The sequence below is a fragment of the Pseudophryne corroboree genome, chromosome 1, assembly GCF_028390025.1.
Source record: "Pseudophryne corroboree isolate aPseCor3 chromosome 1, aPseCor3.hap2, whole genome shotgun sequence".
NCBI classification, from domain to species: Eukaryota; Metazoa; Chordata; class Amphibia; order Anura; family Myobatrachidae; genus Pseudophryne; species Pseudophryne corroboree.
In genome coordinates, this window is record NC_086444.1 from 706,336,911 (window position 1) to 706,351,937 (window position 15,027).

The 15,027-nt window shown below is 44.7% G+C and overlaps 1 protein-coding gene across 15 annotated transcripts in view; it reads left to right on the forward strand.

Annotated features, from left to right (window-relative positions):
• The window catches only part of PTPRS (protein tyrosine phosphatase receptor type S), a 752,553-nt gene that overhangs the window by 180,467 nt on the left and 557,059 nt on the right, over nt 1-15,027 (forward strand). For all 15 annotated transcript variants that reach the window (XM_063914875.1, XM_063914874.1, XM_063914881.1 and 12 more), the window contains exon 3: nt 1,385-1,530. In XM_063914875.1, the coding sequence (XP_063770945.1) occupies nt 1,385-1,530 (146 nt within the window). The remainder of the gene's footprint in view (nt 1-1,384; nt 1,531-15,027) is intronic.

Sequence of the window (15,027 nt, forward strand, 5' to 3'; positions counted from 1 at the left end):
CATTTAACTATATTAAATAACACTTTGGCCTAGACTTATACCGTTAACAATTACATTAAACACATACAGTAATAATCAAATGAACTACATATTCCAAATATAACAGATAAAACATAACTGTACTATATAATAACAACACAATACAATACAATATTGCCTATCATATAACCAAATACATATCGGCAATTAGTGGAGTCCATGTTTTAGAACCAGGGCTAGGAAAGTAACTGCGTGTCGTTTACCACTGTGCGACACAATGTGCAGGCTGTGTCGTCACTATCTGGCACCCACAAAAAACAGCCCAGCCAATACCACCCACCCTATCGCACTAGTGAGGAAAGTGAGGTGTGTAAGAAAATTAGACAAGAGCAGGTACTGCATGCGTTAGGAGTGTTGAATGTTGGTGCAAGGATCCAGACATCTATCACCATCCCGGCACTGGAATCCCGGCTGCCGGGTTACTGAATGATGCTTGCACGGGCAGCCGGCGAGGTAAGCTGCAGGGACGTTAGGTGTAGGCTGTGGTCAGGGTAAGGCTTTGGGGTGGAGGGTTAGGGTTAGGCTGCGTGGAGCTGAGGTTAGGTTTAGGCTGCGGGGATGGAGGGGAGGGTGTATGTATGAAAATTGTTACATATATAAAAAATAAACAATAAGAGTGCTATATAGTGCTAAAGTAAATATTGTATTGTGATGTCCTAGAACAGCCCAGTCAAAGCAATTCAGGGGGACCCACGCCTTTAAAACTCACCCCACAACTGACATATGATATCAATTTATAGCTCTTACCTTAATTGTGTCTTATTCAAAATGTGCACTCGGATAATGCTAGGTTCCCTACTTAAAATCAATCAGTGACAGGTGGTGAGGTGCTACTCTAGGCTGAAGGGGTCTCAAACATACAAGTGTATATAGAAATGCACAGTATAGAATATATAGGGAAGGGGCTCTAGACTGCACACCCTAACTGCAAGTAATGAGAGATGCTACCTTGCTGAGACCTGTAGTGCCACACACAGAGAAAGAATGCAGATGCACTATTTAAACATTGCTGCATAGAATTGCAATACATTTTGCAATCAAATAGAGGTTTTTCACATAATATTGGCTTACCCACCACTTCACGGTAACCTCATAGTTGTAGTAGTCCCTAACATTCTAAGGGTTCAGGTCTAGGGTGTTAGAGACCCCCCAAAAAACAGCCCCCCCAAATCCACCCCAAAGCATTACACTAGTGAGGAAAGTGAAAGGGTAAGAAGTTTAATTAATTAATGAGTATTTGCCACATATGTGTTGAAATCTAAAGTATTTGCAGATGTGCTGTCATTACTTTCACTTTGCTTCTTATTCCAGCTGAAATGACATGCTATGTTTCTTTCTTTCAAAGGTCTCCCAGAGTTCACTAAAAAGCCCACAGATGAAATAGGTGTTTCTGGAGGTGTGGCTTCCTTTGTGTGTCAAGCTACCGGAGACCCCAAACCCAGAGTAACATGGAACAAGCGAGGCAAGAAAGTAAACTCCCAACGATTTGAGGTGAGACTGCCAGCTTAACTTTGCCAGGATTCAGATGTTTTGCAAAATTACATTTAAGAATATTCCACTTTCACTTAATATTCTTCTTAATAGTTCTTGTGAACGGATGCACCTCACTTGCGCAGGTTAAGTGATCACAGATTTGTTTGGCCTCACTGAACCTGGCCTGTTAGGGGTTTTCCTCTCACCATCAGTAACCGCCTGTTACTAACTGCAACCACTGCGCAGTGGGCAGGTAATTTGCTGACACTAACAGACTCCTACAATCGGCACCTGGAATCTTTTAAGGCCTGTACACACTGGTCGATATATCGGCCGTTCTCCTGAACGGCCGATATATCGCGGGACCGTCGACCAGTGTGTACGGCCGATACGTCTGTGAACTCCGTCGTTCACAGACGTATCGCGTCGGCCCCGCAGCACAGCCGACAGCCAATATATCTAACGATATATTGGCGCGTCGCTGTGTGTGTACGGGGCGGTCGGCCGACCGCCCGTACACATGCTGCGGCGGCCGGCGGTGATTGACAGCTGAACTGGGCGGGCGTGTGTACACGCCCGCCCAGTACATGACGTCAGTCCCCGACGGATCGGGCAGTGTGTATGCACAGCACACTGCCCGATCCGTCCATAGATATATCTGCAGATCAATTGATCTGCAGATATATCTATTAATGTGTACCCACCTTTATTTTCACTCAGTATCCTACAATTGGCAGCTGAAAACCGCCTACTTCTGTGTATGCGTGGACATGCTGCTACTGCTGCAACACCTCATAGTTGATGTCTGCTAATTCTTTACTCTGGACCAGTCTGCGCTGAGTAGTTTGCAGAGGGCTAAGTTTGGAGATACTGGGCTCCAGTGCTTAAAGTGGTCCTAGAGAGGTGGTGGAACTCATTCCCCCCTCCCTGGCCCCTACTAAATAAAGGGACTGTGCATGCCGCAAAAGAAGTGGCGTGGTCTCAAAAGGAAAGGGGCGTTGTCATACAATTTATCCCCAATTCACACTACGCTGAACAGTAGCACAATCTTATTCACATTACCCCAAATACTAGTGTCCCTATTTCATGTTATGACACACATTAGTGCCCCTTTTACACAATGCCCACATTAGTTCCCCCTATACACAATGCCCACATTAGTAGTGCCACTAATACACATGCCCACAGCAGTAATGCCCAATGTAGTGGTATTGCCCCTTATGCATTGCCCATAGTAGTGGTTCCCCTTATGCCCTCACGAGTGATGCCCCTTATGCAGTGCACCAGTAGTAGTGCCCACAGTGGTAATGCCCCTATTAAAGCCCCCTGTAGTAGTGTCCCCAGTGGTAATGCCCGCATTAGTAGTGCCCCCAGTAGTAATGCCCCCTCTAGTAGTGCCCCCAGTATTAATGCCCCTTTATTAGTGCGCCCTGTAGTAGTGCCCCTTACATACACAAAAAAAAGCCCACAATACTTACATTAAGCCCTGCTCCAGCGTCGGACCACTGCCGTCTGTCTGGCGCCTGCTCCTCGGAACCATGGGAGAGACATTTATTTATTTTATTTATTAACAGTTTCTTATATAGCGCAGCATATTCCGTTGCGCTTTACAATTAGAAATCATGACGTCTCTCCCATAGTGCACATTGCGGGAATCAGGAGCCTGAGCTCAGGAGTAAACTCCTGTCTCCGGCTACCGCTGTCGGGAAGGAGCCGGACACTTGCTGGTAACAATCTCAGCGGGCGACCGGGATCTCCCTGAGTTAGGCGAGACAGAGGAGGCGGAACTGGTTCAGTCTCCAATTTGAACGCAGTTCTCCCCTGTTCCAGCTCATTTTAACCACTGGTGGACTCACTGCCTGAGAATCGAATAACATTTTGCACAATTATGTTGGTCACAAGATACAGCAGATAAAGAATTAATGAAGCAAGTAGATGTTTATTGCTCCATAGCATGCAAGATGTTATAGAAGATTAGTCCTCTCTGAGTCAGAGGATAGGTACCACATTCAGGGCTCACAAGCCCTGTTTTTATAGCTAGAGCCCACAATGCAACAGGATACAGTCCTGATCCCTGACTTCTAGGGCAAATATCTCACAAAATATAAATAAATTAATGTATCTTACATTTCAAAGGAACTGATCTGTATGCTTCCTAAAACATAGTCTGATTTAGCATATAGCGGTCTCTCAAAATGTAAATATTACTCAAATTTCAATTGTATTCCTCCTTTCATATATCCATGACTGAAACCAGCTCGGCTTAATCACAATCTTAACACCTTTTTAGGAATTTCCATAATACCCCCTGGAGAGCATTGGCTGAAACAAAGGCTTGACCATTTCACATTATAGGTCCCAGGTTTCTCAATCTTCGTAGAGTGACAAATTGCACAGTGATAAAGTACTAACCAACCAGCTCCTAACTGCCATGTTACAGGCTGTGTTTGAAAACTGACAGGAGCTGATTGGTTGGTACTTTATCACTGTGCAATTTATCACTCTCCAAGGCTTGATAAATCTGGGCATAGGTCACAATAATTCAGCATATCACTTGTGAGAATGTCTCAAGAGCAATTTGTTTACAAATATCAAAGCCTTCTAATACATGTACATTATACTTCTCTGTATTCTATATATTTAAACTTGTGATTCTACAGCCAGGCATAGAGCACTAAACATAACATGTTAGAACACATTATTACCTATACATTTACAGTATATGGTGCCTAGCACCATTTCGTCCATGCAAAATAATGGCGAATGCGCAATGAGGTTATCATCTATGCCGGATCTCCGGATACAGTCATCATGACAGAGAAGCAATGTACAGTATGTACAGTTTAATGATACAAACTGTGGAACATAGAAAAGTAGCCCTTACGATTCAAGTGCTTATTCATAAGAAGGAGCCATTCTCTTTATTTTATCTTAAATGAAATGTGTTGCTGTGGTCTTTCACTGTAATCAAATTTCCCCTTTCAATTACCTAATTTTCTATACTCTGACTATCTCTCTACTTTATCTTGCCATGCCTTCAGCAAGACTTGTCTAATACCTGATGTGATGACTTTGACATACCTCCCAACTTTTGAATCTACTGTGCCGGAGGCGTGGCAGAAAAGGGTGCCGGTCCTCATGAGGGTAGGCGGGTCCTCGTGTGTGCCCAGCGCTCCCTGAGCAGCTGGGCAGCCCCCAGGTAACCCTCCCTGTACTGATAGATGCCGTGCGCATCTATTCAGTGATCACCGACTGCTTTGCATAGCAGAGCAGCTGTGATCACTGGCTCTCCCAATCTGCCCCCCTCCCCGCACCCACGGACACTGCGGGCCGGAGGGTGGGACAGTGTCCAATTAGCAGGACTGTCCCGCTGTATTCAGGACAGTTGGGAGGTATGCTTTGATGATATAACAGCCTCTCAAGGTGCAGGTTGTTTAGGGGGGTTGTGTGTGCATGTGTTATGACTGTACATCCCGGTGAACACACACAACTCCATCTTATTGACAGTTTATTATTTACTTCTGAACCAACTACCCCTGCAGGACACTTTCTGCTATTGGTTTAACTGTCTTGTTTCCTCACTCCCACACCCTAACTGTGACTGAATGACCACACTCTAAGATCACAGATTTATTGTGGGTGAAGAAGGTTACTCTTCCTTGAATGACCTGAGTGGTCTTACAGCACCACTCATAAGGTCTAGGGATTTCTTTTCTCAATCAATAACTTGCTGTTATGGACTCCTCCCACTGCGTCATGGGCGGGTAACTCGCTACTACCACAGGCTCCTACACTGGCACCTAAAAACACTCCCTTATGTGTATGTGTGGTCACAATGCTGCAACACCTCCTAAATGGTGTTTACAAATTCATACTGATCCCACAGTATGGACCAAAATGTGTGTTTGGTATCTGGCAGAGAGCTTGAGTTTGAAGACACTGGGCTACACCCAGAACAGCTGGAGGACCCAGAAACCTGCCACTTTCCCAATCCCAAAATAATAACTCTTGCATATACTCTGATTCTTTTTAATTTTAACTTTTGCAAATTGACACACCCACCTTTGCGGTCTATTTTCTTTTCTACCCCACTCTTTCCTAAAGGGCCCCATACACTATCGCGACATGTCCGTCTGACATGTCGCGTGCGATCACCCTCGGCAGCCTCCCATGGGGCAGGATCGCCCAAGATACATCGTATGCCTCCTTTTGCATACAATGTATCTTGGGTGATCCCAGCCACGCCTGCGGGGTCGGACCAGATTGAATGTGCAGCACATTCAATCTGGAGGATCCGATCTGATGCTCACGGGAATGCGCGTCTGATCAGAAACGCCTCCAAAATGCCCGATTTCATCCGATATATCGGGCCGAATGCCCGAAATCGGGCATTATCGTCCTAGTGTATGGGGCCCTTTACCCCCTCAGTTTATCTTGCTCAGTTTTTTTCTTTTTTTCAAATTCTAATGGCATCCATTGGTCATCTATCTGCATCATGCTTATCTTCTAAACACTATACTTAGCTGCACTCCCTTACATATGTCCCATGGCATGCTGTTTATTTCTCTAAAAGCTGCATATGCTGAAGACTATTTCCTGGAACTTCTAACTCTCATCATGAAACATTCCTCTTTGCAACCGTAACAAACTTTCCATACTAACCTAAAGCAAAATCTGTGTACATTAACCACCATATCAAAACTGAAATCATTCCTCATCAGTCAAACCAATGTAGCCATTCCTTGCTCAAGCCTACCTCCTAAAATTTCCTAAGCTTATCACTAGTTAATTATATTCCAAAATTTAGCACTTGTTACTTTAGCCTTTACTTTATATTTGTTTGTATCCATTACCCATTAGACCAGAGATTTTCAACCTTTTACAACTCGCGGCACACTGAACAAGATTTAAATATTGCCAAGGCACATTTAAATATAATGGTGATGTATGGTGCAGTTGCGAGTCCTAGGATTGTCATGTCACAGCTTCTCCATAGATAACGCCTGAGCCACATCTGAAAAAGCCAGAAGAGCCCAACACTGTCCGGTTCCAAAATTAGAACGGGCTCTGCAACCACTAAACCCACCAGTATTGATCATTCCAGGGCCTCAGTAGCGGCAAAACACTGACGGGCCTGGCTCTGCTTCTATGGCGGCATACCTGGAGACTGCTCAGGGCACACTAGTGTGCCACGGCACAGTGGTTGAAAAACACTGCATTAGACTGTGATCTCTTTGAAGAGGGGTCTTCTATTCTATTTCTCTAACGTCCTAGAGGATGCTGGGACTCCGTAAGGACCATGGGCATAGACGGGCTCCGCAGGAGACATGGGCACTTTAAGAAAGACTTTGGATCTGGGTGAGCACTGGCTCCTCCCTCTATGCCCCTCCTCCAGACCTCAGTTTTAGACTGTGCCCAGTGGGCAGCAATAAACACCTCCTGTGGCAAATACACATATATACATGTACAGCTGGGCACTGTACATGTATAAAAAGAGCCCTTGCCATGTTATTAGGAAATTTGAGCGGGACAGAAGCCCGCCGCCGAGGGGGCGGGGCTTCTTCCTCAGCCCTCACCAGCGCCATTTTTTCTCCACAGCACCGCTGAGAGGAAGCTCCCTGGACTCTCCCCTACTTGACACACGGTGAAAGAGGGTTTTAAAGTAGAGGGGGGGGGGGGGGGCACATAACTGGCGCATATACATGCTACAAAAGCGCTACTGGGTAAACATTCTGTGTTTTTTCCTGGGTCATATAGCGCTGGGGTGTGTGCTGGCATACTCTCTCTCTGTCTCTCCAAAGGGCCTGGTGGGGAACCTGTCTTCAGAAAAGAGCTTCCCTGTGTGTGTGTGGTGTGTCGGTACGCGTGTGTCGACATGTCTGAGGTTGAAGGCTCACCTAAGGAGGGGGAGTGTATGAATATTAGGTCTCCGTCGGCAGCGCCGACACCTGACTGGATGGATATGTGGAATGTTTTAAGTGCTAATGTTCATTTATTGCACAAAAGATTAGACAAAGCTGAAGCTAGGGTACAGTCAGGGAGTCAACCCATGTCTGTCCCAATGTCGCCGGGACCTTCGGGGTCTCAGAAGTGCCCACTATCCCAAATAGTTGACACAGATACCGACACGGATTCAGACTCCAGTGTCGACTACGATGATGCAAAATTGCAGCCAAGGGTGGCTAAATGTATTCGATATATGATTATCGCAATTAAAGATGTATTGCATATCACTGAGGAACCCCCTGTCCCTGACACGAGGGTACACATGTATAAGGGAAAGAAACCTGAGGTCACCTTTCCTTCTTCACATGAGCTGAACGAATTATGCGAAAAGCGTGGGAAACTCCAGACAAAAAAACTGCAGATTCCCAAAAGGATTCTAATAGCGTATCCTTTCCCGTTACAGGACAGAATACGGTGGGAATCCTCCCCTAGGGTAGACAAAGGTTTGACACGCTTATCAAAAAAGATAGCGCTCCCATCCCAAGATACGGCTACCTTCAAGTATCCTGCTGACCGCAAGCAGGAGGTTACCTTGAAGTCCATTTCCACACATTCTTGTACGTTACTCAGACCGGCAATTGCGTCGGCCTGGGTTTGTAGTGCTGTAGCAGCATGGACAGATTCTTTATCAGCGGATATTGAGACCCTTGATAAGAATACCATTTTAATGACCCTAGGGCATATAAAAGATGCTGTCTTATATATCAGGGATGCTCAAAGAGACATTAGTTTACTGGGTTCCAGAATAAACGCTATGTCCATTTCTGCTAGGCGAGTCTTATGGACCCGACAGTGGACGGGTGATGCCGACTCAAACAGGCATATGGAGTTTTTGCCTTACAAGGGTGAGGAATTGTTTGGAGAGGGCCTCTCGGACCTCGTCTCCACAGCTACGGCAGGTAAATCGAATTTTTTGCCTTATATTCCCTCGCAATCTAAGAAAGCGCCTCATTATCAAATGCAGTCCTTTCGTTCAAATAAAAGCAAAAGAGTACGTGGATCGTCCTTTCTTGCCAGGGGTAAAGGCAGAGGGAAAAAGCTGCACAACACAGCTAGTTCCCAGGAACAGAAGTCCTCCCCGGCGTCATTTTGAATTTAAAATCCCTGAACCTTTACTTAAAACGGTTAAAGTTCAAGATGGAATCGCTCAGAGAGGTCATCGCCAGCCTGGAAGGGGGGGATTTTATGGTATCGCTGGACATAAAGGATGCATACCTGCATGTTCCCATATATCCTCCTCATCAGGCGTACCTGAGGTTTGCGGTACAGGATTGTCATTACCAATTTCAGACGTTGCCGTTTGGGCTTTCCACGGCCCCGAGAATTTTCACCAAGGTAATGGCGGAAATGATGGTGCTCCTGCGCAAGCAGGGTGTCACAATTATCCCGTACTTGGACGATCTCCTCCTAAAAGCGAGATCGCGGGAGAAGTTGCAGAACAGCGTATCCCTTTCACTGAAGGTGTTACAGCGACACGGCTGGATTCTCAATATTCCAAAGTCGCAGCTGAATCCTACGACTCGCCTGCCCTTCTTGGGCATGATTCTGGACACAGACCAGAAAAGGGTTTTTCTTCCGATAGAAAAAGCGCAGGAACTCATGACTCTAGTCAAGAACCTGTTGAAGCCAAAACAAGTGTCAGTACATCATTGCACTCAAGTCCTGGAAAAAATGGTGGCGACATACGAAGCCATTCCCTTCGCCAGATTCCATGCAAGGACTTTCCAATGGGACCTATTGGACAAATGGTCCGGGTCACATCTGCACATGCATCAGCGGATCACCCTGTCCCACAGGGCCAGGGTATCTCTCCTGTGGTGGCTGCAGAGTGCTCACCTTCTAGAGGGCCACAGGTTCGGCATTCAGGATTGGATCCTGGTGACCACGGACGCGAGCCTCCGAGGTTGGGGAGCAGTCACACAGGGAAGAAATTTCCAAGGCCTTTGGTCAAGTCAAGAGACTTGTCTTCACATCAACATCCTGGAACTAAGGGCCATATACAACGCCCTACGTCAAGCGGAGACCTTACTTCGCGACCGACCAGTTCTGATTTAGTCAGACAACGTCACCGCAGTAGCTCATGTAAACCGCCAAGGCGGCACAAGGAGCAGAGTGGCGATGGCGGAAGCCACCAGAATTCTTCGCTGGGCGGAGAATCATGTAAGCGCACTGTCAGCAGTGTTCATTCTGGGAGTGGACAACTGGGAAGCAGACTTCCTCAGCAGACACGACCTGCATCCGGGAGAGTGGGGACTTCATCAGGAAGTCTTCGCACAGATTGCAAGTCGGTGGGGACTGCCCCAAATAGACATGATGGCGTCCCGTCTCAACAAAAAGCTACAAAGGTATTGCGCCGGGTCAAGAGATCCTCAGGCGGTAGCTGTGGATGCCCTAGTGACACCGTGGGTGTTCCAGTGGGTCTATGTCTTTCCTCCTCTTCCTCTCATACCCAAGGTGTTGAGAATAATAAGGAAAGGAGAAGTGAGAACAATACTCATTGTTCCGGATTGGCCACGAAGGACCTGGTATCCGGATCTGCAGGAAATGCTCACAGAAGGTCCGTGGCCTCTTCCTCTAAGACAGGACCTGTTGCAACAGGGTCCCTGTCTGTTCCAAGACTTACCGCATCTGCGTTTGACGGCATGGCGGTTGAACGCCGGATCCTAGCGGAAAAAGGTATTCCGGATGAGGTCATTCCTACGCTAATAAAGGCTAGGAAGGACGTGACATCTAAACATTATCACCGAATATGGCGAAAATATGTTTCTTGGTGTGAGGCCAGGAATGCTCCTACGGAAGAATTCCATCTAGGCCGTTTTCTTCACTTCCTACAAACTGGAGTGAATTTGGGCCTAAAATTAGGCTCCATTAAAGTTCAGATTTCGGCCTTATCCATTTTCTTTCATAAGGAATTGGCCTCTCTACCTGAAGTACAGACTTTTGTGAAGGGAGTACTGCATATTCAGCCTCCTTTTGTGCCGCCGGTGGCGCCTTGGGACTTTAACGTGGTGTTAAGTTTCTTAAGTCACATTGGGTTGAACCACTTAAAACAGTGGAGTTGAAATATCTCACTTGGAAGGTGGTCATGTTGTTAGCCTTGGCTTCGGCTAGGCGTGTTTCGGAACTGGCGGCTTTATCACGTAAAAGCCCCTATCTGGTTTTCCATATGGATAGAGCGGAATTGCGGACCCGTCCTCAATTCCTACCTAAGGTGGTCTCATCCTTTCATATGAACCAACCTATTGTCGTGCCTGTGGCTACACGTGACTTGGAGGATTCAGAGTCCCTTGATGTGGTAAGGGCTTTGAAGATTTACGTGGCCAGAACGGCTAGGATCAGAAAAACAGAAGCACTATTTGTCCTGTATGCAGCCAACAAGGTTGGCGGCCCTGCTTCAAAGCAGACTATTGCTCGCTGGATCTGTAACACGATTCAGCAGGCGTATTCTATGGCAGGATTGCCGTTACCAAAATCAGTTAAGGCCCATTCCACTAGGAAGGTGGGCTCGTCTTGGGCGGCTGCCCGAGGGGTCTCGGCACTACAGTTGTGTCGAGCTGCTACTTGGTCGGGGTCAAACACCTTTGCAAAGTTCTATAAGTTTGATACCCTGGCTGAGGAGGACCTCCTGTTTGCTCAATTGGTGCTGCGTAGTCATCCGCACTCTCCCGCCCGTTTGGGAGCTTTGGTATAATCCCCATGGTCCTTATGGAGACCCAGCATACTCTAGGACGTTAGAGAAAATAAGATTTTAAACCTACCGGTAAATCTTTTTCTCGTAGTCCATAGAGGATGCTGGGCGCCCGTCCCAAGTGCGGACTACTTCTGCAAGACTTGTATATAGTTATTGCTTTCATAAGGGTTATGTTGACCGATATGTTGTTGTTCATACTGTTAACTAGATAGTATATCACAGGTTATACGGTGTGATTGGTGTGGCTGGTATGAATCTTGCCCTTAGATTAACAAAAATCCTTTCCTCGTACTGTCAGTTTCCTCTGGGCACAGTTTCTCTAACTGAGGTCTGGAGGAGGGGCATAGAGGGATGAGCCAGTGCACACCCAGATCCAAAGTCTTTCTTAAAGTGCCCATGTCTCCTGCGGAGCCCGTCTATCCCCATGGTCCTTACAGTGTCCCAGCATCCTCTACGGACTACGAGAAAAAGATTTACCGGTAGGTTTAAAATCTTATTTTTTCCTCCTCCCGTCTCCCAAATGTGAAATGTTTTACTGCAATATAAGGTACTGTGTACACCATATTGGGCAATGTATATACAGTGTACTGCAAGATAAGGTACTGTGCTTTACTACAAGATAAGGTACTGTGTACACCATATTGGGCAATGTACATACAATGTCAATATGTTTCCGGATGCACAAAAATCAAAATGAACATTAAATATTTTCAGCGTATTCGCCATCTCAGTCTATGCAAAGTTGGTGCTCAAACCACTTGGTGAAGCAGCTGGACCAGTCTGAAGCAGTTATGTCTTCTGCATGCTGAAAGAAGGTCTCCATTGTGGGTGTGGTATGGAAGGTAGTTAGTAACTAGGTCGACAGGGTCTCTAGGTCGACATGAGTTTTTTAATGTTTTTTTTGGTGTCGTTTTCTTCATAGTGACCGGGAACCCCAATTAGTATACCGTGTCCCCTCGCATGGCTCCTTCTGGCAAGATTACCGTTCCAATCGTAGTCCACATGGATCATTAAGTATGAAAAGGTTCAAAAAAAGGAAAAAAAAAAGTGAAAAACTCATGTCGACCTTTTGACCTGTCGACCTTTTGACCTGTCGACCTAGAGACCCTGTCGACCTAGTTACTGTTGACCAATAGTGGTCGACCTAGACACTGTCGACCTAGAGATCGGATCCCCTCCACTGCAGCTTCCATGACTCAAAACAAAACCCACATATCTTGCATTTGATTTGTGGGAATACAAGGAAGTTGCAGGGGGCCAGGTCTGGACTGTATGGCGGATGACCAAGCTCCTGGATGTGTTTATGGGCCAGAAAAATCACAACTGTTTTAAACTTGTGGTCAGGTACAATGGGGGTCATTCCGAGTTGATCGCACGCTGCAACTTTTTGCAGCCCGTGCGATCAACTAGATGCCGCCTATGGGGGAGTGTATTTTTGCATAGCAAAAAACAAGAACAAAATTGGGCGCTAATGTTTGAATCAAACGCTAGCCGCACGTTCCTGGGGCCTGGTTCGTATGCCACCAATTAAATATAACAAGAAAAAACAAAACAGCTTGGAACTGCGCTTAGCATTTAATTATAGCTTTTTATTCTTTATCACCATAAAATATAAAAATATATAAAAAATGTATATAATTATACAATTACCGGCCGGATTTCATGTAATATACAATCAACACATAAAACATTTAGTGTATCTAAAATACACATCTATTGCACACAGAGAAATTTTTCTCCTAAAAATATATATTTATGCACAACGGGGGAACTCCACTAACTAAGAGAAACTGCCTTTGTAACAGTTATGACTTCGCAGGCATCCCTGCAATATATGATATCTCGTGAACTGTCCGTTTGGTTATATAAAGGGGAAGGAATGGTAAATTGTTACCTTAATTAATTAATCATTCAGAGCTGTCCCAAAAATCACAGATGTCAGCACAATAATTGTTGGACAGATCTTGTATACTTTATCCTTCCTTTAGGCAACGGAATATCTCAGCAGTCTCTGTATAGAATATCAGGTGTCAGAGTGTCCATATATCAGCACAACGGCATTCTCCATGCGGTTATATCGAGCTGATAATGAAATCCTCCCTCTAGCCCCAGGTGCCGCATCTGCCTCTATTTATGATGTAATTAAACTCAGATGAGGGAGCGCACTCCTTATTCCCCCTTAGCACTGGTGTCCGGGTATCCGGGTACTGAGTGGAATAGTATAGTGGAGGCAGCAAGCGTTTCCTGGAATAGTTATATATGCCGGCCGGCTATAAACTCACTCGTTCACATACGCGTTTCTCCGCCTTCATGTATCCTCGGCGGCTTCCTCAGTGTGTATAGAGCCTCTCAATAGTTACCCGGCTTATAAGCCGGGTCCGTCTCTCCGTCTTCCTGTTTCATTAATTCACGCGTGGTGCGTTGCGTGTCAAACCTCTTTATGATTCCACATTATATGCCGCAAGTCACAGCCTGCGATCCCATCCAGAACCAAACCTCTTTATAAATATCAAAAAACTATTCAATCCAGGTTTAAATTGCATTGTAATATAACATAACAATACGGGGATTATTCTTAATTAGTGGAGTCACCTACATAATAATGACCTTATATATATATGCATAATTAAACACACAGTTCTAAAAACAATTTACCAATTAAAATTTAAACATATCCCCAGACATTTAATATTCCTTTTATGCTTTATAAATCAAAAATACAAAATTATCATCAATTTATTCTACCTAGAATTTTATACTATTGTTGATCAATAATTATACATATTCAGTTTTAATTCTCTAAGTTTTATATATTTTACTTATGCTATTCTTTTTGAAGTTAATTATACTCATAATAATATTTCATTCTGATTATACACTTGTAAGGTTTAATCCAGCAAGCTTAATTCAATACTATCACAATTAATAAATACTAAACATGGTGAACACACATCCTTCAATCCTCATAACCTATGTTCCTATTTCCATTTAGAAATCTACACAATAGTTGGAACTGATGTTCCATAATGTACTACCATATTCCAATCTCCGCTAAACCCCATTCAATTCGACAGTGTCGTTTAGTCCATTCGGCATCATTGTATCTAACTGGAAAATCCAGTATGCTTCACGTCTACATAATGACCCATACCTATTCCCCCCCCCCGTTTGGTTTGTGTAATTTGTTCTATGGCTATCATGGTAACACCTTCAAATTTCCCTTTACAGCACCGAGTTATATGATTCGATACTGGGTGCTGTGCATTTTTTCTTATGTTTCGCCTATGCTCCATAAAACGCACATGCATTGTTCGTGTAGTGCGACCTACATATTGTCTACCACAAACACACGTTAATAGATAAATAACGTATGTGGATAGGCAATTAATAAATTCTTTTATTTGAAATTTATCTTTAGTCACAAATGACTGAAATTCTGTACTTTTACGAGGAAGGTAATTGCACGATAGGCAGTCTAATTTACCACACCTATGAAATCCACTAGGTTTTTGTGGCAACCAAGTTGTATCAGTATTTACAACCTTTTTGTCTTCATAATGGCTAGTAACCAATTTAGATTTAAGATTTTCGGCCCTTCTAAAAATGACTGTACCTCTAGGGTCTACATCTGCTTTTATTAGTTCATCAGAAAGTAACATATGTGTGTTCTTTTTAATAATACGTCCAATTTGATGTGCACAACAATTATATTTTGTGGAGAAGAGACCGCTCTTTTCTTTATTCTTATTCTCCTCTTGATTTCTTACCTCTATGGTTCTGGGTTCTAATAATCTTTCCCTGTCCATCTTAGTCACATC